The following is a 24,589-nucleotide window of genomic DNA, read 5'->3' on the forward strand; positions in this document are numbered from 1 at the left end:
TGAGCATAAATGAGGATAAGATTCCTGAAATAACATGTATGGGCAAGGAGATTTTGATGGGCCTAAGAAAAATAGAACAGTATTCCTAGTTTTGTGTGCTGTAGAACACCTTACAATGAATTGCTTTTCAGACATATTCCCAAGCATCACCTTTAGAGCAGTTCCTCACATACTGCAGATATTCTTTTACATATGTGATCATTAGTAGACTCTGCTTGTCGTAAAATGGAAGGAAAATGATTTGTGTGTTCAGCGAAAGAGTGATTCGGGTACTATTTCTGTGTTTGAAGTTTTAAATATTAAGGCCATTTTCCTGCATTCCAGTACTGCCAGATCTGTCGAAAGGGAGACAACGAGGAACTGCTGCTGCTGTGCGACGGCTGCGACAAAGGCTGCCACACGTACTGCCACAGGCCCAAGATCACCACCATCCCCGACGGGGACTGGTTCTGTCCCACCTGCATAGCCAAGGTAACACTGCCTGCCGAGGCCTGGCCCAGGCCCTGCAGAGATGGGGAGGTAAAGGTCTGCCACACAGTAATCTGCTGTGTGTTCTGTGTTGGGTTGCCATTAAATAATTGGATAAAGAGTTCACTGAACTTGGATTTTAGTGACAGTAGAGACTGCAGTTTTGTTTGGTTTAAACTGTATAATTTTTTTAATGTAAGCAGGTACAGAATTTTCTTGCTGATTCAGTATCAGTTTTCTATGTCTGAGAACTTTTTCAGTATCTGTCTTGGGATTGTCGTTGCCAAGTGCTGACAGACCAGAGTCTTAGGTTCTATTTGACAAGAATAATAGGAGAAATTAGTAAATTTTATTGGTTTTGTAGAGCGTAGCATTTCTACTTTTTCGATACAGTGCACGTTTGAAAGGCGCCGTCTCTGTTTCCTTTAGGGCAGTTCTATTGAAATGACTGAATGAGCAGTCAGTATTGCTGAGAAGTCCACAGTTTTCCCAGCTCTGGTTAGGTCTAAAGTTAAACGCATTTTTTGCTAAACTTGTTAGCTACCTTTTCTGCCATTACCTGGGAATTCTGTAACTGAAAAAGCAGCTTTATGGTAAATACTCTGTTTTGTATTCTCTCTGGGTGTTGTCAGTGTGTTCCTTCTTTCTATATATAAGACAAATTGATTTTAAAACCATTATGTGCAACAGAAGTAATAGAAATAGGTTGCTGTTGGGAGCTGATTGTGTAATAGTTTATAAGGAGTTAACTCATGCTGTAACTTTCTCTGTCATTATCATGGTTATATCACAACTTACCTTGTCATGGAGACAGAAAATACCCCATCACACGATAGCTTATCTTACCACTTCTCTTGATAGAACAGATAACGAAAGAAGAAGAAAAAGTGTATATTGTGTGTGGAATTCCTTTTGCTTAACACAGAACTCTAGAGGGAAGTGTAAGTATCTGCATTCTCTAAGCATTGCTTTGTGTCATGACTGTGTTCTTGGTCCAAGGACAGAAAAACAGTCGAGTGCCTCAGATCACCTGGTAAATGAAGAGCAATGTTTGGTTTTTCAGCCATTTGGATAAAAACAGGATGTGAGGCAGGGAGAACTGACCAACGCTTATCACCTAAGGCCCCTTATAATAACTCCTGCGTTTAGTGTGACAGAAAAACTTGGTTTTCTCAGGTTTTTCCCTGCTCCAAATTTGGCTGAGAGCCGGAGATACAAAGATGTCAGAATTTTAAGGTGAAATTCCAGCAGATCTTTAAAAGATGTTAAATATTGATTATACATTCTGCAAAACATAGTAACAGTTTTGTTGAGGAGGAGGTATAAGCTCTGCTGTCCTAACTGAACTCAACTTGTTGCTATTCTTGTCTAAACCAAGAAAACCATCAACATCTGCCAGTCCCACCTCTTTACGATTAATAGTTGCCAAATATCCCAAAGTCAGGCCTTAGGTGATAAGCATTGATCAGTTCTCCCTGCCTCATATCCTGTTTTCATCCAAATGGCTGAAAAAACAAACATTGCTCTTCAATTACCAGGTGATTTGAGGCACTGGACTGTTTTTCTGACCTTGGACCAAGAACACAGTCACGACACAAAGTAGCGCTTAGAGAATGCAGATACTTACACTTCTGTTTAGTGTTCTGTGTTAAGCAAAAGGAATTCCATGCACAATATACACGTCTTCATTTGTTGTCTGTTCTATACAAATTGACTGCATTTTTTGCCATGGTATATACAATCAGTGCCAAATAATTAAGAAAGTTATTGATGGCATTCATGAAATATAGGAATTGTGTAGTAATGATTTCTCATAGATAGCGAAATGTATACATTCTTAACTGGAAAAAAGTATGTTTATTATAAAAATACAAGTTCAGGCAACTTTACAACCAAATGGTATTTTTCTAGGAGAAGATAAAATCAAAGTGTTACAGTTTTGAAGTTACTCAAACTATGTGAAGTAGTCTCAGTAGCAGAGGCAGAGTTTAGTACTTTTGATGCTGGCTCTCTTCATGAAAATTGTTTTCTGTCTTTTCATTCTTTTGACTATCAGTGCTTCTTTTTAGTGGCATCATACTGCTTGACATGACATTCTACAAAGTTCCTGTTCTAATGATCAGAATGGTGACTTCTCATCCTATGTCACATAATGATGCTGTCAATACCGTAACAGCTTACTTTTCTTATATGTAGCATACCCCTTAGTTTCATCTCACTGTCTATAAATAGATAGTAGAGAAGGCTGCAGGGAGACCTTAGAGCAGCTTTCAGTACAGAAAGGGTCTCTGGGAAAGCTGGGGAAGGGCTCTTGATCAGGGAGTGCAGGGATAGGACGGGGGGGGAATGGTTTTCAGCTGAAAGAGGGGAGATTGAGATGAGATCTTGAGGAGAAATGTTTTGCTGTTCAGGTGGGGAGGCCCTGGCCCAGGGTGCCCAGAGCAGTGGTGGCTGCCCCATCCCCGGAGGGGTTCAAGGCCAGGCTGGATGGGGCTTGGAGCCCCTGATCCAGTGGGAGGTGTCCCTGCCCATGGCAGGGGTGGGACTGAATGGGCTTTGGGGTCCCTTCCAACCCAAAACATTCTGTGATTCTATGAAATAGTTCTATATTAAATAATGTTCTCTTTTTTTCTTGCTGTTCATAGCATTTTTGTATTGTTATACTCTTGCAGCCAAGCTATCTCTATCTTTCATGTCGAGCTTTTAATCTTTAAATCAGCTGATCCCATCCCTGACTTTTAAAATCTCTTTTCCAGTTTGCAGTATCTTGCAAATAATGTGGTACTTGACGATGGATATACTGTTCCAGCTGTAGTTACCTCAGTCCTTTAGGAACAGACAAACACTTGTCTGAAGTTGTGCCAGCCTAGTGTGTTAGGAGGTGCTTTTACATTGTCACAGGCTGAGAAACTAAATCACTTCTAACAGGGATTTCTACAGTCTTACTTGCTGTTACAGAAGAGCAAACAGTTCATAATCTCTGATATTTAGTATTTCAGGTGGTTTGGTACTTCTCTTTGTCTGATCTTTACTGTTATCTGTCCATAATACCAGAGGTTTCTGTAATTTTTTGGTTATTGCTTATTTCAGTTCTCTCTATTGTAGGCAAGTGGTCAAACTCTAAAAATAAAAAAACTTCAAATCAAAGGGAAAAAAAGTAATGAGCAAAAGAGAAGCAGAAAATTAGCAGGAGATACAGAGGATGAAGACTCTGCAACTACAAGCGCCTCCTTAAAAAGAGGAAAAACAGAACCTAAAAAAAGAAAAATGGATGAAAGTGTTTCTGCAAGCCATTTAAAGCCAGAAAATGTTACTGCTATTAAGAAGCCTAAAAGAGATGACTCCAAGGACCTGGCTATGTGCAGGTAAAGTGACAGATAAACTTGGGTAAGTGTTGTTGGAGTAAGTAGTACCCAATTCTTCTTACCTGTGTTGTGGGGAAGAAGAGCCTCTTTCTTTATTGTGTGTCCCATACAGGCTGTGATGATCTGAGTGTGTATGTAACAGATTTAACGTGTGTGTGGTAGCGAAGCCCAGGAGGGAAAGACCTGATATTAGAGCGAGGTCTGTGACATCTGCACCTTCACACCCCTCCAAGAACCCCAATAGCAGTGATTCTCAGCTGTAGCAAAGCTTGTTATGCACCCTGTCCAAAAGAGCATTGCAGAGGAGACAGTAACAGGGATGCATCTTCTCTTGCAGCATTGCTGGCCAGTCAAATGTGAGGTAGCTCAGCCTCATCGCAGTTTTGGGAAGCCAGTATGAGCACCCATTGGACTGGGCTGCAAGTGATTCACGTTGAGGTTCAAAGTACTGAAGTGGCAGGACCATGCTTTTCTTTTAGAATGTTCATCACTAGAATTGCATCTGATTTAGGTTGCCTGGAGAGAAGTTAATGCTCTTTTAAATATTCAGTTAAGATGTCTGTCTTTATTGACATTGTTCTGAGCCTTGCCCAGGGCACAGAATAAAGTGTTTTCCTTTATAAGTGAATAGGTTGGCAGTGCATGAGGAATTCATGGAACAGCAAAAAAAAACTCTGTGAATATATGAACAGCTTTCAAATATTGATTTAAAACCTTATTTTATTCAGCATGATTCTCTCAGAATTGGAAACCCATGAAGACGCCTGGCCTTTCTTACTTCCTGTAAACTTGAAACTTGTTCCTGGTTATAAGAAAGTAATTAAAAAACCTATGGATTTTTCCACCATTAGAGACAAGCTGAGTAGTGGACAGTAAGTAAACCGATTGTATGTTTTCATTTACATTTTAAACATACTTAAACACTGAAATGCAATGCCTTTTTAACAATTAGTTAAACTCTTGCTGTCTCTGCTCTGGCACTGCTGTGATTGCTTGTACAGTCAAAATAAAAGTTGGTATCGTTTTGTCTTTGCCATATCCAAGTGAAAGAGCCTGTCAGGTGCTAGAGCTGGTGGAACTGGCTGCAAAACAAGTAAACTGCCAGGTTAAATGCACAGAGTTGGTCCACTGGGAAAAGTTGTTTTCTCCTCTTCTCTAGTTGAGAGGTCCCAGCGGTGCAGGCTTCAGCTGGCGGAGGCCCTATGGAGGACGATGTGGGCAAGGAGTGATCCACTACCCTGGTGTGGGAAGCCCAGTAACATTGCAGCAGTGGTGGGAAATCATCATGTGGTCCTGAAATTAGACTGCACGACTGCGTAAAAGGGGAACACTCTATGCCACTGTTCCCTTTCCCTTCTTGCTGCATCCTTGCACTCTAATGCCTCCCTGCCACCCATAGAAAGCTTGTATGTCCATGGAGGCTGACCCCCTTCACTGTCTGCCAGCTTGGCACAAAAGGATTTTCCTGGGATAACACATTGGGCTTTGTCACCTCTTCAGGCTTTTCCTCCCTTGGATGGGAGGTGTCAGTGCTCCACACATGCTTCTTGGTATCAGTAGACGTGTGGCTTTCACTGTTCGTCTCTAATAATTCCTAGGAATGTTGGTCCGTGTATGTCCGGGATAATGAATAACAAGAACAATGTTATGGGATTGATCTGGGCAGCTTTGTTGTGTACCCGATTGTTGCTCTGTTAGGTAAATGCAGGTGTACTCAGCACTTACTTTGTAAGGACTTGAACCCAAGAATAGATGAATAAATGGAAAACAGCCATAGTGTGTTAAAGGGAAAGTTAGGGGCAAGGTAATTTAAAGTAAAGGTTGTTTTCTAGTACAGGCTTGAAATTTCTGCCTTACAGAGTTTGAGGACAATAACCACTACAATGACGAGAGTATTTCCTTCTGCTGATGTTCATTTTCTTAAGATTTAAATAAGAATTTAAAAACCCCAAAAGTATAATGAACATGCAAAGCATTCATTGACTATTCTGTTGCTGGCTGTAAATTCACTTATGTTGGTAGTTCTCTCATGTAGCTGAAGTGCTTTTCCCCTATGATTCCCTGTGTTCCAAAAATCATTCACCTTTTTGCTTCTTTCAGGTACCCCAACCTTGAAGCGTTCTCTCTAGATGTCCGGCTTGTTTTTGACAACTGTGAAACCTTTAATGAAGACGATTCTGACATAGGTAGGGCTGGCCACAACATGAGGAAGTACTTCGAAAAGAAATGGACAGAGATGTTCAAAGTGAGCTGAAGTTATCACAACTCTTTGTTCTTTCTCTTCTGTTTTTTCCTTTCTGTTCTTTTTCATTAAGTGAGGACTTATAAGACCAGCAATGTGAACTGTATCTACACGAAAGTGCAAGGCACGTGCATAACTAATGACTATTTGTTTCCTTTAAAATATCACGGAGTTGTGATACCAGTTCTAAAGGCTTCACTCCTACAGCAACCATGGCCCCTTGGTTATTGGTTTGTGTGTTTTAATGAACTAATTTAGGTAGAACAGGGAAGCACACCCAAAGAATTTCAAAGAAAGGGGTGTTATAGTGCAATAGCAATTTAAAATATATCAAAACGCACTGAATATTCAACCACCAGAGCTCTACTCGGGGAAATGGTTCTCTTTTCCCTTTCAATAAATATCTATTTTTCATTTTTTACTTTGTAGTTTATTTTTTAGTGAATGTATTTAATTTTATGAATTATTTATGATTATACAGCATTCAGAATCTTCGTTTTCTGTGAAAAGGAAGAATTAGAAAATTGCTTTAAATCTTGAAAATACAACAAGGAATGTTTTAAAATATAAAACAAAGCCAAGTAAAACTGTTTACACTGATGTGCTGTAAAAGCACGAAAAATTAAACTTTACTGTAGAGTTACAAGTACATTTATATATATGTTGCTGCATCACTTGTGTAGTTAAATTGTATTTCAAGACAGTGAAGAAGAATTGAGACTTGTATATACTGTTCATTATTGTTTATATTAAGTCTTGTTTTAAATATGTATGATGTGTACATATTGTTTGCAGACATTATTGTTTACGCCTTAGAAGGACGGTAGCATTTTATTTTTAGTCTTAAGGTAATTACAGCTATATGGTTTGTACAGTAATTATCCTCTACCAACACTGTGGAGTCTCCTTAATCTTGGTAGTGCCTGCCTTCAAAACAGGGTGTAGGGGATATTAGTTTTCCATTTTTCTATTTTGTTATATAATTTCAAGCCACCACAGGCTCAAATTCAAGTATAATCATTTGTATCCATGTGGAATAAAATTGTGACTATTTCCTACGCACACAGTATTTTTTCATAGAAGCATTTCCCTCCATTTGCCTTGCCACAGGAATAACAAAAAGGACGTTTGTAACCACTGTGTTTATCTACTGTGTGTTGTGGTGGCCTCTTGGGGCAGATAGATGGGAATTTCTTTTGTACCGATGTAAGAGTACTTGAAGTTTTATTTAAAGAAATGTTGTGGAAAGGTAGCATTTTTTTCTTTTCCTTTTTTTAGGAGTGTTATTTTTCACTAGTCTGTGTGGCACGGTTACAATAAAAGACTGTTTTGCAAACCAGACTTTCTTGGCGATTTTAATATTTTGGGTCCTGTGTGCACAGGATTTTTTTTAATGATGCCTTGCGAGTCTTGCGTTTAACATTCGGTTCTTAGGATGCATCTAATTCTCCTGGCCTTTCACACTGGTAACTCAAGCAGAGATGACTGCAGCAGCCAGCGTGCGGTGCGCCCGCCCATGTGCGCCAGCATGGCTGCCAGTCGCCACGGCCTGCGGGTGGGACCACTGTAGCTCTTCCATTTTCCCAGCCTCTTGCTGTTCGCTGTACCCTGTGAGAACACATGATAATGCATATACCTGCCGTGTGATGCTGCTGAAACCACTGTTGTGCAAGGCAGTGTCCTGGTTTGGGTCTATGGAAGGGCACGAGTTGTAATCCTTGCTCTGACTGAAGAAAATGGAGGAACTACAAATGAATATTGTGGAACCCAAATACTTAAAGCTCACTCACCAAGTAATGTTTTGGGGTTTTGGAGGGAGGGAGGGGAGGAAGGTGGTGGATTTTGCTTTTAAACTAGGCCTGTCATGTTGGAGTCCTGGAGCCTTGTTTGATATACTCCCTTGCCATTATACTACTACCTCCGCTGAGAAAGAACAGTCAGTGCCTGATTTTTAATAAAGTTTTTGTTTCCATTGCCCTCTCCAGAACATGTTATTCAGTGATATTTTTCTTTTCCGAAGTCCTCTTAGAATAATTTGTGTTACCTGGAATAAAAAAACCCACATTTGTGTGTCAGGTAGCCTGGTGTTGTAACATCAGTTTCGCCACCGACTGCTTCACGCCCTTCCTTTTCATCACCTCTCTGAAGGCTTCAGTGAAAAGGTTTGCTGACACATTCCACAGGTGGGAAGATGAATTGGTGTTCTGAACATACAGTGGTAGGCTTGTTGAGTGCTCTAAGTACGCTTAGACTGTTGGGAAACAACATTTGATGTGAAACAATTGGGGTTTTTTTCTCAGATTCTGTACTGGTTAATGCTGTCATACTAAGTCTAATGTTCATTTTCTGAAAAGTGACATCAGACCGATGTAGCTGCGCTACAGAGAGCTGTTTTTCTCCAGCTTGTATCCCAGTCCAGCAGGACAGCTGGGAAGGTTAAGGTGGTATCAGCCACTCTAGCAGCGAGACAAGCATCACCTCTCTTAGCTCACCATTACCGGTGTATTGCTTTGCTCACTAGCTGCAGTGTCTCCTTTAACTATTCCAGTATAACTGGATTTACAGGAGTTACTGTATTTGAATGGCAAGCTTAAATCATACTCAGGCCATCAGTTTCTCTGCAGAAAAAAAAAAAAAAAAACTAGAAAAAACATTCTTTTCTTCTTTGCTAACTTCTCTCGTATTGTTGTTTCTGTTTTCTTAGAGGAGTTTCTGTGTGTGCTCTGAAAGCAGGATGCTGGTGTCAGCTTGGGGAATTTACTGACAAGCTTTCAACTCTTTATTCTAAAGCACCGTTAATGGTCCTCAGGGAGGCGTTTCGGCTGTGAGTGGGTTCTCTTTTGGCATCTCTTTGAAAAATATTAGATGATATAAAACCAGCCAAATATGAGAAGTTATGTGGGACACAATGTCTGTCTTTAAAGAGAGGTCTAAAGCATTTCGCTTAACGTTTTTCTGCTTCTGTAGGTTCCTGAAGGCGGCTGGAGGGGCCGAGGCGGGGCCGGCGGCCGCGGCGCCTCCTTTATAAACTGGTGTCATTCCCAAGATACCGGAGCCTGCGCCAGAGGGAACACTGCGGTCACGCTGCCACTCACGGAGTTCGCTTGGAACTTCAGAGTTAACCAGGAACCGTTGTGGCTAGTCTGAACCGTCAGAAAACTTCCTTTATCAAAAGCACCTCCTGCCGCTGACCCCGTGGCCGCGGGGGCCGAGCCCAGCAGCGCTGCGCCCGCCGCCCGTCCGCTTCCGCGCCGCCCAGGAGCCACCGCGCGTGCGTCCGGGGCCGGCGCGAGACCGTATCCCTGCGCCACCCCCTCCGCGCTGGGGCCGCGACGAGGCGCGGGGGAAGGGTGAGCGCGGGGCTGTGAGGCGCCCGCGGGGCGGGCTGAGGGGGCCGCGGGGCCCCGTGGGCGCGGGCAGGACCGTCTGGGCCGTGAGGGGCGCGAGGCGGCCCAGGTCGTGAAGGGCGGGCCGCCGGAGCTGTGAGGAACCCGCTGGGGCTACGTGAGCGCGGGGCGGGACGGGCTGCGAGGGGCGGGAACGTGAGGGGCCGGAGGGGCCCGCGCTCCCCGACGGCTGCAGACACGGGCGCGGGGCCGCTGGGCGCAGGGCTGGGCGGGCACCGCGCCCCGCTCTGCCCCGCGTTGGGGGCGGGTGTGCGGGTTTCCCCGGGGCGCGGGCGGAGCCGGGGCCGCCTGAGGCTGGCGCAGCTCTCTGAGCTGGGATCCTCGCCGGGGGCGGGGGTGGGGCAGATAAAAACAAACGCGGGTGTGTTTTGAAAGGGAGCGTGATGACTGCTGGATCTGTAGGGCACGGTTCACCGAGACGTATTGCAGCAAACTCTCGATTAGAATAATTCCCAGGAACCTTTTTGATGCTGTGCCTGTCTAATTTTGGTGAGGTGTCCGTGATGACTTGCAAACCTTCTTTATGGCAGTTGTCAGTGGGAAGAGAAAGAATACTGAATGCATGTGGTTATTGCTGCTGAAAGCATTGATACCGAGCGTAAGGTTCCTCTTGTAGGCTGTCAGTACAGCTGAAGAATTGCTCTGGGTCCGTACAGTGCCAGTTGTTTTCTGTTAGAGCACAGGATGACTGAGGACATGTCTCCTAGTGACAAACCAAGGCGAGTAAAGAGTGAACAGCGTCTTGGACTGTTTGTTTCTGTAGGACTCTCCTAATGTTCGTGTTTTGCTGTGTAGCATTCTGAGCAGGTGACTCTTCATTCTGTGCTCACTCTGTGTTGCCTCCGCTGCCTTCCTTTCACGTAAGTCTAAGTTTGTTAGTACAAAATTTACCTTTTTTCAGAAATAAAATTCAGAACCGTGGGGCTTCACCCTGCTTACATCCTCTATGTACGATTGTGGGCAAATGTTAAAGAATGCAGCAGATAAAACAAACAGAGCTTCTTGGCAGCACGGGGGGAGCGCTGTGCTCACCCCTAGCTGAAATTTTCCTCAGATGTCAGTTGATGTGTTCTGCCATAGTTTTCAGTCTCTGTAACTGCAGTGCTCTGGCAGCTCTGTTCCTGCCTATTATCCCCACTCTGTATTTAGATTCCCATCTCAGTACATGTCTCTCTCCTGCTGCTCTCTGTATCTGTCTGGGTCCTTCCTTCTCCCTGAGTATAAAAACTACTGTTGCTTATTTCCTCTTTCACTCATTACTGCTAGGAAAACGGTGAAGGGGTGCAGGGCTAGGAAGGACCGGAATAACAGCCTTCCCAAGTTCCAATAATCAGCTGCAGCGCTGTCCCTGTTCCTAGGCTGGCCCTTCGACTCCCAGCGTGGCTTTCCTCTTCCTGACCCTGGCACCAAGCACGCCAGAGCTTGCCTTTTAGCCCCAGTTGCTGGGTAAGCAGTGACTGTCTTCTGCAGTGCCCGTTTACTCCATTGTGTCCGGTGTTGATGCAAATAATAATAAATTTGGACAATGAACTTCTTAGCATAAGTTAAATAACTAGAAACTTGTTTTCCTCAGTTCTAAGATGAAGTGGCAAATGGATGGCCTTGTGTGTTATATTGCAGAATTGCAAGTTGACAAGTTTAGATCTGTTAATTCTACTCAAGTCATTAATCATCTCTGTGATTAATCTCTAAGTTGAAGATAAAATGATGCTTAGATGAAAAATTGCTTCTGCACATGCGTGTTAAATTTTTCCTGGAGCATGTGCCCTGTTGTTTGTTTCATTGATGAAATTGGAGAGGTAAGTCTGACTGTTAAACTCTTTTTCAGATATTTTTGCTGAAAGTAGATGAAATGGCGATATTAATTCACACCTTAGCAGATCACAATGATGATGTCAACTGCTGTGCCTTCTCATCATCGTGCCTGGCTACATGTTCCCTGGACAAAACAGTTCGTGTTTACTCTTTGAATGGCTTCTCTGAGCTCCCGTACTCGCCTCTAAAACGTCACACGTACGCTGTGCACTGCTGCTGCTTCTCCCCATCAGGACATGCTTTAGCGTCCTGCTCCACGGACGGTACCACCGTGGTCTGGGATGCCCGGGATGGCCGGGTGCTGGCAGTGCTGGAGCAGCCCAGCAGCAGTCCCGTCAGAGTCTGCCGGTTTTCTCCCAAATCCACATATCTGGTATCGGGGGCAGCGGATGGGAGTGTTGCTCTCTGGAACGTGCAGTCACTGAAGCTGTACAGGTGAGTGCTAGAGCTTGTCTGACAGCTTTATTCACAGTGACCATAACGTGAGTGGTACAGTGTATGGTGTGCAGGGCCTGCGACTGACACTGACACCACTGACAGGCAGCACAGAGAAACAGGTCACATTTGGGAGACCGGGAGATAGGGAGTAGGAGAGGGAGAAGTGCTGAGGCTTTTGTTTTTTCCTGAAGTTTAGATTTTTTTTTTAAGATTTTTTTTTTATGTTTGTGGAAGTGTTTTTGTTGATTTATCATGAAATCAGAGTGCATTGCTTACTACGTGGATCTGGTTTCCAAACAGTGGGCCAACAAGCTGTGATACATAGTACACAGACAGTAGTACTTGAGGGTGCTGTGTGCTATATGTTGTGTTACACATAGTGGAATTCAGTTAAGTATTTAATTGCAAGCTGTTTGCAGTCCAGGAAGGTCTTGGAAGCCTGATAGTAATTCAGCAATCAAAGAGTTTGGAAACTTGATATGTCCTGAAACTGGGGTTTCAGACATAATGGTGACAGAAAGGAATACTGAAGGTGAGTCTGTCAAGTTACGACAGCCAGTGCTTCTCCTGGATTTCTGTAAGCATCTCGAATGAGCTGGTGGACGTTTTCAGTGATGTTGCACAGTTAAAGGCAGCTTTAGTGTAGTCAGAGTCCTACTCTACATCTCCGTATTGCGGTAAAAGTCTTCAGGGCAGTGGTTGTCTGTGCTTGGGCAAGACATTATTGAGAGGCGAGCACAGCAATTACACAACAGCTTTAACACTGAAAGATGGATTTGATAGAATTAATGAGGTGTTTCACTGGTGATGAGGGAGCCAAACTGATTTGGTTTTGGTATTCTTTTGTCAAGCGTATTGTTGCTTTTGTGGCCTCTCTGCCCTTGCTTTCTGCAGTAGGGATTTAGATGGGAACTGCAAAGTTTTCATCATGATTGATTATATTAATCTGAAATCACGTAGCTCTGGAAAGCTGTCCATAAGTAGTGTTCTCGTGGATTTTTGCTACGTTGTTGTTTGTAATGGGTATAGAGATGCTGAAATATTTTTTTTTGTTTTCAGAAAATAAAGAGGTGTTGGGAATTCCAGTCATTAATGTTCAGAAGCCTAAAGGGGTATTTATTTTGAGGTATTTCTGGTAAGGAGGTTCTGATCTTACTCATAGTGGTGTTTCCATTGTGAAGAGAGAAGAAAGAATTTGAACCCGCCAATCTGACCCTTCAGTTCTCTTTCAACAGTGCATTTCTATGTGTTAACTTACCAACAGCGGTCAGCTTAACTTTAGTTGTATCTGCTTTGGGGTCTCTCTGAATATGTATTTCCGGATGATGAACTTTTTAAATTATGTTCATCATTTGTAATTGCAGATAGAGAAGTGCTCCTGTCCCATTTTCCTAAAGGTGAGACCAAGACTGGTTAGAATTTATCAAGGTACTTAACAATTATGCCAGGGGGTTTTAGTTAACCCTCTGATGTCAGGCTGTGATCCTCTGATTCGTTTGCAATGGCTCATTGTGTTGATGCTAGGAAAGAGAACTGCTTTTCCAATGCTGTTCGGCACTGGACTGTGTTATGGCTGGTGGTTACAGCTGGGCGTCAAGTGACGACTCCACAGCTCAGCCATGGCAGCTGGCTGCTCATGTTGTGAAGTGCAGTGGCTGTTGAAATCATCTCTAGAAGCGATGTGAACAGCATGACAGCAAGGTAGTTTGTGCGTGTTCCTTAGAGTGTGCTGTGTTTCCTGTCCTCAGTTCTGATGTCTGGCCTGGAAGCTCTAACTGCACACTCTGAATGTGTGTGGTACCGTTTGTTCTTGGTCATGTTTTCCCAGCAAAATCCACAGCTTTCTGTGTACAAGAAGGGAACATTTAAAAGCTGCCCTAACGAAAGAGAATTGTACATACAAAACTGGGAAGCACTGTAGTGTATTTGATGGCATTCTTAGTGCTGGAATGGAGGGAGTTAATGCTTTTTGAAGGTCCTGTGTCTGATCAGAGAGTCTCTGGGGAAGAGTTATTGACTTCTGTTCTGTGATGTTTAGTTTGACACCTCTGTAGTAAATAAGATTCCAGTCAGTGGTAGAGAATGAGCAGCTGTTCTACAGAACACAGTGACAGAGTGAATAGGATTGACAGTTCTGGCTGTGTGACTTGCTAATGGCTGGGGTTTTTTTTTCTGCACTTAAAGATTCAGCTGTGCTCATGGGGCCAGATCCAGTGTCCATTAAAAGGAGTGAGATGCTTTCTGTTGACTTCACGTTGCTATCAGATAACCCAAAGGATGTTGGGTTGACTCACTTCCTTATCAGGGATTGACCACGCTTCCACGTCTGCCAGGAATTTTATTTTTATTTTAAGATTGTCAGTTGTACAAAGTGCATTTGCTGACTTAGTTAAAATATAGAAATTATATTATGTAACTATTATTATATAGTGTATCATGTATATATAAATATAGAATCTAAAATATAAAGTATTAAATCTTAAATATAGAATATATATTTTTTCACATTGCTTTCTGTTGTGTAGGAGCAGACCAAAATTAACCCTGTGTCATAAATTACAAAGCATTCTACTCCATATCATATAGGTCAGTAGATGTTCTGCTTTGCCTTTAAAAACAGGTCAGAGGAATTGTGGGAGTCTCTTTTCCCCCTGTTTGTCTACAAATAAATCTGTGTTTTGATAGTTGAGTACTTGTCTTTGACTTCTAAAGTTATCCTGCCATAGAATTTCAACAGTGCATTCATTGTGCCTTTCAAATGGTAAGTCCATGCAGATTGTCTTTAGTTTGAAAACTCTTCTCACTCAGTTAAAATAATTGCCATGGGTGCCATCTCAGATTTTCTCCCTGCGGTGAAGAACAGGTCCTGGTTCTTGCAGCCCTTCTTATTTTGCATCTCTTCCCACACTTGGTGTGAATTTCTCTCCCTTCTGTTACACAGTTCCTAAATGCAAAACTTGGAACACTGTGGCTTGTTGTCTTGGATTGCATTTCAGAGATCACTTCCTCAGAACATTGCTCATTCTCAATTCGAATCCCATGTACTCTTGCTTTTCAGATCTGGGAGTGTTAAAGATGGTTCTTTGGTGGCCTGTGCGTTTTCTCCTAACGGAAATTTCTTTGTCACTGGATCATCGTGTGGTGATTTAACCATTTGGGATGATAAAATGAGATGCCTGTATAATGAAAAAGCACATGATCTTGGCGTTACCTGCTGTGATATTTCTTCACAGCCGATTTCTGGTTAGTTACTTGACTCGTCAGGGAAGGAACGTGGGGAAAAAAGTTATTTTATTTCTCTCTAGCTTGTGTTTTCTTACTCTTTTTGTCATCAATGCTTGAGATACAAATTACGTTGGGAAGAGCTTTTAGAATTCTAGAACATTCTGAGTATTCTTAAGTTTGTGCTCGGGTTGATGAGAAGGAATGCACCAGGTCAACAAACAAGGTAGTTAGCATGCTTATGAGTAGCTAATGATCTTGTCAGGGTTTTGGAAAATGTTAGGATCACGGCTTTGGAAAATGGTGAAAGTGAGAAAACTTGTGAGGTAAAGGCAGCTTGATAGCGACAGCAAAAGACAGCAAAAGTTGCACACACAGGCGAAGTGAAATGGGGAATTCATTCACCACTACCCACCAGTAGGCGTGTGCCCCTGCAGCACTCACTAATGGCATAGGGTGAGGAGCAGAACAGCCCTGAGGCTGTACCAGCGCTGCTTGGCAGTGACAGACACTTCCCAGTGTTACCCCAGCGCTTCCATCACAAATCCAAATACAGCGCCGTAGCAGCTGATGTGAAAACAAACTCTGTCCCAGCCCAAACCAGTACAGTTATGTCCCAACACACACTGGTGTGAGAATGCTGAGAAGCTTTGTGCCCAGGCTTACACAGCCTATGTGTAGTGGGAGGGAACATCTGCACCATCAAGAAAAAACCCTGTTCGAAATATCCTGTTAGGAGTTAATTGCAGCACAGGAAAGCGTCACAGCTGAACAACCAGATATTTGGAATGCTGAAATATTTATGAGTCTGAAAAGGTGAAGGACTGATCTGTGTAATTTTTTGTCAGGTAAAAATATTTAATAAAGAGTAGGAAATCACAGAGTCATCTGCTTTTGGTTGAGGCTGGGAAGTTGAGCAGAACTGTCAGGTACAGGAGGTAGTGCTGTAACTTGTCCTAACACCCTTGTAGACAGCCTTTTGTGCTTTCCACGTGTGCTATGGGAACAAAGCAGTCTCCACAAGGAGATGTTGGCTTCTGTTTTCAGAGTGTGCGTGAGCTGCTCTGCCAAAGTTACCAGGAGTTTTTCAGTGCTGGACACAGCAGGAAGTACTGCTGCGTGTGTACTGCTTTGTCTAAGAAGGGGATACAGAGCAGGAAGGAAAGCAGGAGAAGCAAGCCAGGAAGAAAGTCAGGCAGAAGCAGGAGAAAGCTGAGGAAGCAGGATGTGAGCATATCCTTCAGTGCAGAGTGACTGACGACACATCACTCAGCTGTGTCCACCAAGAGGTGTAGGGCCAGCATTCAATTCCCATTAGTGTATTTGTATTTTGTCAGGTGGTGAACACGGATTCAGACACTTTCAGATGGCTTCATGTGGTCAAGATAACCAGATCAAACTCTGGCTTATTTTCTCTGCAGATTCCTTAGGTGTGTATCGCTGTTTTTTTTCATATTCCAATATCTTAAGTCTTTAGTGACAATTTACATCCAAGATGGGATTCATATGGCTGTTGTGGATTCACAGCCAAACTAACCACCAGTCACGAGTTTTAATTGTTAGCAGCACAGCAGCAAGGCTTGTGTTTTATTGACCAGTAAGGCACACAGCACTTCGTGACACTGGGCCCTGCAGTTTTTATTTAGTGATCTGTTTATCAATAATTGCAACAGTAAAGATTTAAAAAACATTTCCCTCAATCCCCTCAAACTTTGTAGTATAATGAACATTTGTTTTCAATGAGCATTTTTGTCTGTTGGAAACCAGTGACATTTTTACTGTGATGTTTGAGCGGACTGATGGGGTGAAACCTCTCAATCTACCAATCCAGGGGGGAGGTTTCCTTTCGCCTTTTAGTGCATCTTGGCCCTTGAGCGGGAGAAATGGAAACAGCATTGGCCCCTGCTAGCACTGCACTGCAGGTGTGTGACTGCTGTGTAGAGCAGGGGCAGATGGCCAAAAACGTCTTCAGTATGTGGGTTTTGTAAACTCCTTTAGAGAGAAGTCTGTAAGGATGACTGTTGTGTGTACAGAGACATTTAATTATCTAAAATACTGTTCTACATGCTAAGGCTACGAAGTGAGGGTGTCAGAGATGTTAAAATTGTCTGTTATTTTTTCTCCCCTTTTCTGCAGACTGTATGTCACAGAGTAAGATCTTTGGTGCAGCTTTACACTTCTAAAAGCAGCTTGTCCCATACTTTGTGAAATATGCCCATACGTAATAATTTACTTTTTGTGGTTTTAGGTGTTGAATTAAAATACCAGTGCACTTTGAATGGACATTCTGCCCCAGTTCTGGCATGTGCATTTTCCTGGGATGGGCAGATGTTGGTTTCAGGGTAAGCACTGCTCCCTCTAGCTGGCTTTGCAGATGGAAAGGTTTCAGATAAAACTAGAAGTGCTGGGAGGAGATAATGGGGAGCTGGATTCTGTGCATCTGCTGTATGGACACTGCTCCGATGACCCAAAGGGTAATGGATACGGCAGTGGGGAGCTGCGGGTGTGGGGCCCATTCACGTAAGAACTGCGTGAATCCTCCATGGCAGAAAGTCTCGTGGATGGGCAGAGGTTTCGTGTTTTGCTGCTGTTCCTTACATTGTGCTGGATGTGAAGATGTTGTTCACATATGGGCATGGGTGGAGGGGGTTTAGATAGCTAAGCTTTTTGTAAAGTGGTGTTCAGGAATCCATTTGCTCTGATTTTGTTTGTGGAAAAGATTTTTTTTCCTTCCTCTACTTAATTAAAACCAGTTTCCTTTCTCCTGCATCATTTTAATGCTGATGTGTTTCTTTAAAAGGTCTGTGGACAAGCATGCCATAATCTATGAAACGGTAAGTACCTCACGGTGCAAGGTCATTCACTGATTGATGTCTTTAAATGCCAGCACTGCTGCTGTGGTGGCTCACAAACGTGGAGAAATAGTGAAGAGCAGAAACGATTTAAAATCCAAATACGTGCTGGGTGTCTGGGGAGGATGAAGGAGTGTGAGGAAAAATATCTCTTGAGAATCAATGAGTATTTCTCACTTTTTATTGACATTTCTTTGAGGGGTTTGGGATTTGTTTTTTCTGCAGCAGAGTATTATTCAACGAATTCCATACTTCGTTATTTTCATGTTGAAGCAGAAGGATTTTTTTGTTATCTTAAATTTATCCTAGCTTCCAAAGCAAGAAGGACTGTAGTTTTTGACATAAAATTGGGAATGGTGATCATAGAAATTCTTATTAATTAATTATATATAAAGTGCACATGAAGTAGAAGCATCATAAAGAATTCATGAAACTTTTTATGTTAACATGTTGCTTAGGCATTTTCTGTATTACTGTTGTTGTATCCTTTGTGTTTCATCTATAAGTATTGTTTACCTTTAGTGCTTTATAGATTATAAATAATGATTTAGCTGAAAATGAGGGATGAACAGATACTAAGGGGCTTCAGCTTGCTGTTTTACAGATACCATGTTTCAGTTAGGGTTAAAGTTTTTCACCAAAGTCATTCATTTGGTTCCTCCCCAGTTTGAGGCCCAGTTACTTTAATGATTTGACACACAGACAGGTACAGAAATCCTTGAGGTTCCTGGACCCTGGAAAACTGAAGGATGCCAAAAATCGCAGCATAATTATTTCTTAATGCTATTTGTCAGCTTTTGAGGCCATAGGTTTACCCAAATGGGACAATAATAGCTGTTGGGGAGCAGTGGGGACAACAACTCTTCGTGGAGGGAGGGAAATTTCTGCCTGAAATGGGGCACTTTCCTCAGAAAACTGGGGTGCGCATCCTTCAATGAGTGAATCACAATAACCTTGCTCTTTGTCTCTCTAACCTGTCTGTCCTTGGCAAAGAAGTAGCATCTTCCATAAGAAGGAAGATTTGTCCAGTCATGAGTTAAAACTGCAGGAATTTCAGAGTTTGTTTTAAAAGATTTAAAATCACAAACATTCTTTCACAGAGCACCGGCAGTACCCTTCATACTTTGTCTCAGCATAACAGGTAGGAATTAAGTGTGATTATTATGCTTTATTGTTCATAAATAAAGCTATTAAATCCTTTTTTTTGGTGGACTTTCACACATAACACATTTATTTGCAGGTATGTTACAACTTGTGTGTTTGCACCACGTAGTCCCTTACTCGCCACTGGTTCAATGGATAAAACTGTGAACATATGGCAAGTTGACTTTACGCAGCCCTGTGCAGGTTGGTGTGGGAAGTATTTATCATCTGGCCTTACGTTTAAAGCACAGTAGTGTTGAACACCTTCTGAAGATGCAGAACACCGACTTCTTTTTTGCATGCAATTAGTTTGTAACATCAGGATTTTATGTGCATGTTATTTATCTTTCCTCTGAACTAATGTTGTTCATGTCCTACAGAGGTGTTCCCTGTGTGGTTTTTAAAAGATATACAACATGTATTTTAATTTTATTATTCTGCTGTATCGTCTTTCCTGATACTCACCATTTCTTATTCTCTGTGCAGCATTTAAGAGATTAGTATTATTCCTAGAGTGCTGAAAGACCTTTTGGACAGGTGTCATTTTTGATGAGATAAACAGAAAATATGCTAGTTGCAAGCATAATTTTCAACAAGAAATACAGCTTAACCAGTTGTTATAGGTGAAAACCCAGGATAATTAGTGTTAAAAAGTACATCAGCATATAAAGTATGTGGAAGAAGGTACTTAGGCTTGTGTTCAAAGCACAGACTCCGTCTGCTGTTCTAAGGAGGGAAGAGACCTGGTTTCAGTGTCTGCTGCCTTTTAGTTCAGGTGACATGTGATGGAAGTGTAGGCATCTGAGAGATAAATCCCTGTGAACTTTGGAAATAGATAGGTAAGAGACAAACCCAAATTCTTGCCCCATGCTGACGTACCCTCTGATGGGTATTTCTTTGATTAGATGTTGGGGGAAATACGGTCCTGAGAACACTTGAAAACCAGCATTCATTGCTGCCATTGTTCTTAGAACAGAGGGGTTTCATTGCTGGGTTTTTGTGGGGGAAGGAGGAGACATTGTTTGCGTGGTTTTTAACTATGTTTTATCTCTTCTTTCCAAAGCAAATACTGTAGAAAAGGAATCTGAGGTGGCTGTTGAGTACTGGTCAGAGGATGATGTTTCAGCCTGGCTTCGTGCACAAGACTTAGAAGACTTTGTTGGGCTTTTCAAGAGAAATAACATTGATGGCAAGGAGCTGCTGAATCTTACCAGAGAGAGCCTGACCAACGAATTGAAAATCGGTAAGAGTATAAGACAGTTGGCAGTTCCATACGTGAATGGTTTTGGTTTTTTTTAACCCTGAAATGCCTTTTTATTTCATTACCAAGGCTGGTAAAATCTCCGAATTTCACAGTATCTACAGTACTCTTTTTTTTTTTTTTTTCATAAAATGTGCTTCCACTAGCAGTGCTGTGTTACGTGGTCTCACCTGCTTTTGTTTCTATTTTCCTTTTTAGATCTGGTATCATTAGGTTGTGGAAAAGGAATTTCAGCTGTTGTGTACGCTTAACGATTCTGACTTTCATAAACTGTAGTTTTTCATATCAGTCTGCAGAAGCCGCCTGGCACTGTGCTGGTGGAGTGGAGCGGTTGCTTGGGCTTGGGTTGCTTTGGGGATACTTAAACCTGTGGTCTTTCATGGGGAATGTGTGGTAATTGGTTTTTGTGGTGCTGTATGTGATCATAAAAAGAGTTTGTACCACAGTACGTACATTGTAGAGAGAAGAGCTTGCAAGGCCCACAAATCCCAGATCAGAGTATTCTTCCTTTAAAAAAACCCCAAGTAATGCAGTTTGCCCAGTCTCAGACAGAATACCAGCACTCGGACTCTACAGGCTGTTGGTACTCAAGAGAGCCTAGTTGTGTTTAATTGAACTCAAAGGAGTCCGTTGAATCTTAGTACTAACAGTGAAGCTCTTCCTGCTCACAGTAACCAGCTCCTCTTCCCCAGCCAGCCGCACCACCAGGGGTTATATTTTTTTTAAGGGATTTTGGTTTCTGCCAAGAACTGGCTCCACTACCTTCACCTGCAGTAGTACAGCACTGGGTCTGATTCGAGAACACTTGTAATGATATATTCATATAACACCAAATCTAAAAATGCTGACTGTGAACACTTAGATCTGTGTTAGACCGGAGCTGCACATCAGCGTGCAAGGCAGTGGTGACCAGGCTGCTGGATGTTGCAGTCGTGTTTTGAAACTTTCTTCTGCAATGTTGCTCTCCCCTCAGTGTGTAATGGTGTTCAGTTTGGTCAGGCGTTGCATGCATTTTTCATCATGAATTTCCCCTTGCACACAGCTGTTTTGGTGTGCGTGTCCCCTAAACCAAAGCTGCATTATTTTTGTTCCATGGAGCGAGTGCATGGTCCTTTCACTGTGTTCTGCTTGGGCTGCCTTTGATGATGGAACTATAGATGTAAGTCATTTAATAAAGCACCTTAAATAGCAGACTCAAAGTACTCATGTCTTGTGCTGCTTTGCAGATAGTTGTGCCACTGTGGTATTTGGGTTTTTCCTAGTGAGTGAGAAGCATAAACTGATTCTGCACAATGTGTGTGGGAATAAAGATAACTGTGTCTGTCCCACACACACTCCTGTAGTGTTTAGGATTGAGCATTAAATGGGACTAGGAACAATCTGGCAGAGCTACTCATAAAATATCTCTTGCTTGATCTCCCTGCCTGTGCCACTGGTTGAAGTGCGGACCCTGGAGGAACTCCCCTTGTTACTGGTTCCTAATTCCACTGGATGTGGAGCCATTGATTCTTTGGACATGGCTGTGGCTGGGACCCTTGTGGGTTCTTCTGCATGCGGTGGTGGTGGGAGGTGGAACTGCGGCTCCTTGTCCATGACTGCTCGTTAATGCAAACCCTGACCTCTGTGCGCATGTCTGTGCTGCCCGTTTCATGTATGGGCAACTTTTCAGAGTCGCTGGGCCTGCGCAGGAAAGTCCTGCAGAAAATTGAAGACCTGAGGATGCAAACACGCTCTGTTGCTGTCCCTGATGAACTCCTGTGCCCTATAACGAGGGAGCTCATGAAGGATCCCGTCATCGCAGCAGGTACATTTTTTAGCCAACGCTGACTATAGTGAATAACTGAAAAGTACAGACGGGGGTGGGAACACAAACGTGGGCACACCTCACCAGTAGTATAAAGATAAACTACTATAAGTAGCTGTTGCAACCAAAGAGAACTGTGGTGAATGTTTAATTTGCCCAATTATGTCGTTGGTACAGAGAACAATACTGTGCCAAGCAGTTCACCTTGTGTCGGCTCTGCTGATGAGGCCGTACAGATTGTTTTTAATTCAGCGAGGTTTCCTTTATTTGCTTTTGCCAATGTAATTCCAAGCCTAGCTACAGTGGTGTCTCTGTAAGTGCCAGATGGAATTGTGTGTGCAGGGCGGGGGTGTCAGGCTTCTGGCAACCCAGCACGGGGCACTGACAGGTTTGTACACTGTGGTTTGTTTACATTCAGCAGCAGTGCACCACAGCAGGTGATGTCATGCAGCTAAACGTGTTAGGAAGAATTCACATTTTATTGTTCTGATGCTGGTGCGAGGGAATGTGATTATCTGAAGACCAGCATGGTTTGATGCTGTGTGTACAGTGACCGACTGCCTGCAGTTCTGGGGCATCGGGCCAGACTTCGGAGAATTAAAATGTTCCAAGTGTGGAACATGCAGTAACCACTGGAGTGGTGGGCACTACACTGATTGGGGCTGGAGGTTCTGATCAGCAGCAGGAGGACAGCCATGCAAATATCCTTTTTTATGTAATTCTGAAATAGGGATCCAGGGGGTTAGAGCAGAATTGTTTTGTTGAAAAGCTGAATGTGACTGCCTGGCCCTCTCTACACGTGTATTGCCAAACCCATCAGGCATCGTTAAGAGAAACTGCTCTGGGGGAGGCTCTGGGCACAGCACAGCTGACTGACAGACGTGCAGTGTGTTCCCACACAGCTGGCATGGGTGGTTGGCCAAGGGCAGGCACCAGTTAAAAGCTGAACCACATGTTCTCAATGCTGCTGTGTAGTTTATTGGAATACAGCTCTTGTGGCATTTGGAACAGGACTTTTGAGTCTATTTTGCACTATTTTACAGCGCATATGATCTTTCCTGATTGGGAATGCTGACTCCCTTTACCCCCTTTATGTAAACAGCTAAAAGCCCGTGCAGTGTGACAGTGCCAAGCAGCTGTAACATTAGCTTTTAGTGGTGGTTTCTTTGCAGATGGCTACTCCTACGAAAGAGAAGCAATGGAAAACTGGCTCAGCAATAACAGACGATCGAGCCCCATGACGAATCTCCCTCTGCCTTCTCCTCTACTCACACCAAACAGGACTCTGAAAATGGCCATCAGCCGGTGGCTCGAGACACAGCAGAAGCAGAGTTAAACCACTTCGGTTTGAAGTTGTTGGTTAAAATTAATTGAAATGAAATTGTAGGCAGCTACAGGAAAGCCTCATACTAGAAACAGTTTGAAAGAAAACATTGTACTTCTGCTCTTTCCTGTGTCTGTCAAACCAAGGTTTGCTAGAAGAGGAATCCTTGCTGCTGGGAGTTCACAGAACATTATGCCTAACCTGTTGGTGATACACCTTGTGCTGTTTCTGTGTAAGAAATGTATTCAGTCTGCTCTTCAAATAAGGTTCTGTTAACATTTTCACTACAGTTACAAGTTTTGAGTCTTGATTTTTGCCAAGTCAGCTGTTCAGAAGAGAAGAAATAACAGAAAAGTAAATAATCTGTATTTCAAAACAAAGCTGTGTCTTTCCCTGTTCCCCATCACTGACCAGGCAGTGGAAAGCTGGGCAAGTTTCTCCTGTGAGCGCAGCTCACCCCCTGTAGGTATATTAAGAATCTTTATTTTGTATGGAAAATACAGTAGCTGTGCAAAAATAGAACTACAGGGCAAGGCTGGTACAGGGCTTGTACAAATACCGAAGGAACAGTAAACAATAAATAAGCGAAGCGTAACGATGCAAACTCAGGTTTGTAAAGATGGGTACAGCTGTTCCCAACGTACAGAACCCACCGTGAACCAACAGAGACGGGAAGCGACTGTGTGTCCCTACCGCTCCGACCTGACGGCTCTTCATTTTCGAAACATTCATATAAAACCTGATTCCCTCTGGAACTTCTTACCTCATCCTGCCCTGAAGCGGCACATTCACCTCTCCTCACACTTCTGTCTTCACTCCCATCTGGGTTTCCCATAGAAACACTTACTGACCATTCCGTCGCTGTACCTCCCTTACCAATAAACAATAAACATTTGCTCTAAGATAGCACCCAAAGGCGATTGGATAAGATAAAGTGCGAGTATTGTTAATATGCCATAACATTGTGTTCCTCAGTGCAATAACCAATATGGTCAGAGCCTCTTGATACACATGCAGATGTCACCGCTCCTTTTACTTGACTGCTTCTAGTTACTAAAAATAGTTGTATTTACATGGCAAAACACGGCCTCTTACCATTCACTCATACACATGTTCTGTAGGCTTCTAAACATACAACATGCAACCCAGATTAGGTCCCACTAGAAAAGTGATAAAATACTATAATCTTTGATTTAGAAAGGCATCCGATACAGATCCAAGTGTTACACAGCAGGAATCTCAATACTG

General features: G+C 42.9%; 2 protein-coding genes across 19 annotated transcripts in view; both read left to right on the forward strand.

Annotated features, from left to right (window-relative positions):
• The window catches only part of BAZ2B (bromodomain adjacent to zinc finger domain 2B), a 111,456-nt gene extending 104,963 nt beyond the window's left edge, over positions 1-6,493 (forward strand). The window contains 4 exon segments of the mRNA XM_054069332.1: positions 325-471; positions 3,574-3,833; positions 4,562-4,705; positions 5,934-6,493. Of these exon segments, the coding sequence (XP_053925307.1) occupies positions 325-471; positions 3,574-3,833; positions 4,562-4,705; positions 5,934-6,087 (705 nt within the window). The 3' untranslated portion in view covers positions 6,088-6,493.
• A 2,684-nt stretch (positions 6,494-9,177) lies between these two features.
• WDSUB1 (WD repeat, sterile alpha motif and U-box domain containing 1) lies at positions 9,178-23,359 on the forward strand. Of its 18 annotated transcripts, none has more exons than XM_054069214.1 (13): positions 9,179-9,425; positions 10,246-10,342; positions 10,749-10,928; positions 11,311-11,732; positions 14,794-14,978; positions 16,295-16,387; positions 17,206-17,299; positions 17,758-17,791; positions 18,910-18,950; positions 19,050-19,156; positions 20,016-20,195; positions 21,883-22,017; positions 23,190-23,359. In XM_054069214.1, the coding sequence occupies exons 4-13, from the start codon at positions 11,335-11,337 to the stop codon at positions 23,351-23,353; spliced, it is 1,431 nt and encodes a 476-aa protein (XP_053925189.1). In that variant the 5' UTR covers positions 9,179-9,425; positions 10,246-10,342; positions 10,749-10,928; positions 11,311-11,334; the 3' UTR covers positions 23,354-23,359. The 18 variants fall into 18 exon arrangements, with proteins under 18 accessions (XP_053925191.1, XP_053925192.1, XP_053925189.1 ...); XM_054069211.1 differs by having other exon boundaries at positions 10,841-10,928; XM_054069213.1 differs by having other exon boundaries at positions 10,278-10,342.
• Positions 23,360-24,589: the final 1,230 nt, after the last annotated feature.

Source organism: Cuculus canorus, chromosome 6, assembly GCF_017976375.1.
Source record: "Cuculus canorus isolate bCucCan1 chromosome 6, bCucCan1.pri, whole genome shotgun sequence".
Taxonomy (NCBI): domain Eukaryota; kingdom Metazoa; phylum Chordata; class Aves; order Cuculiformes; family Cuculidae; genus Cuculus; species Cuculus canorus.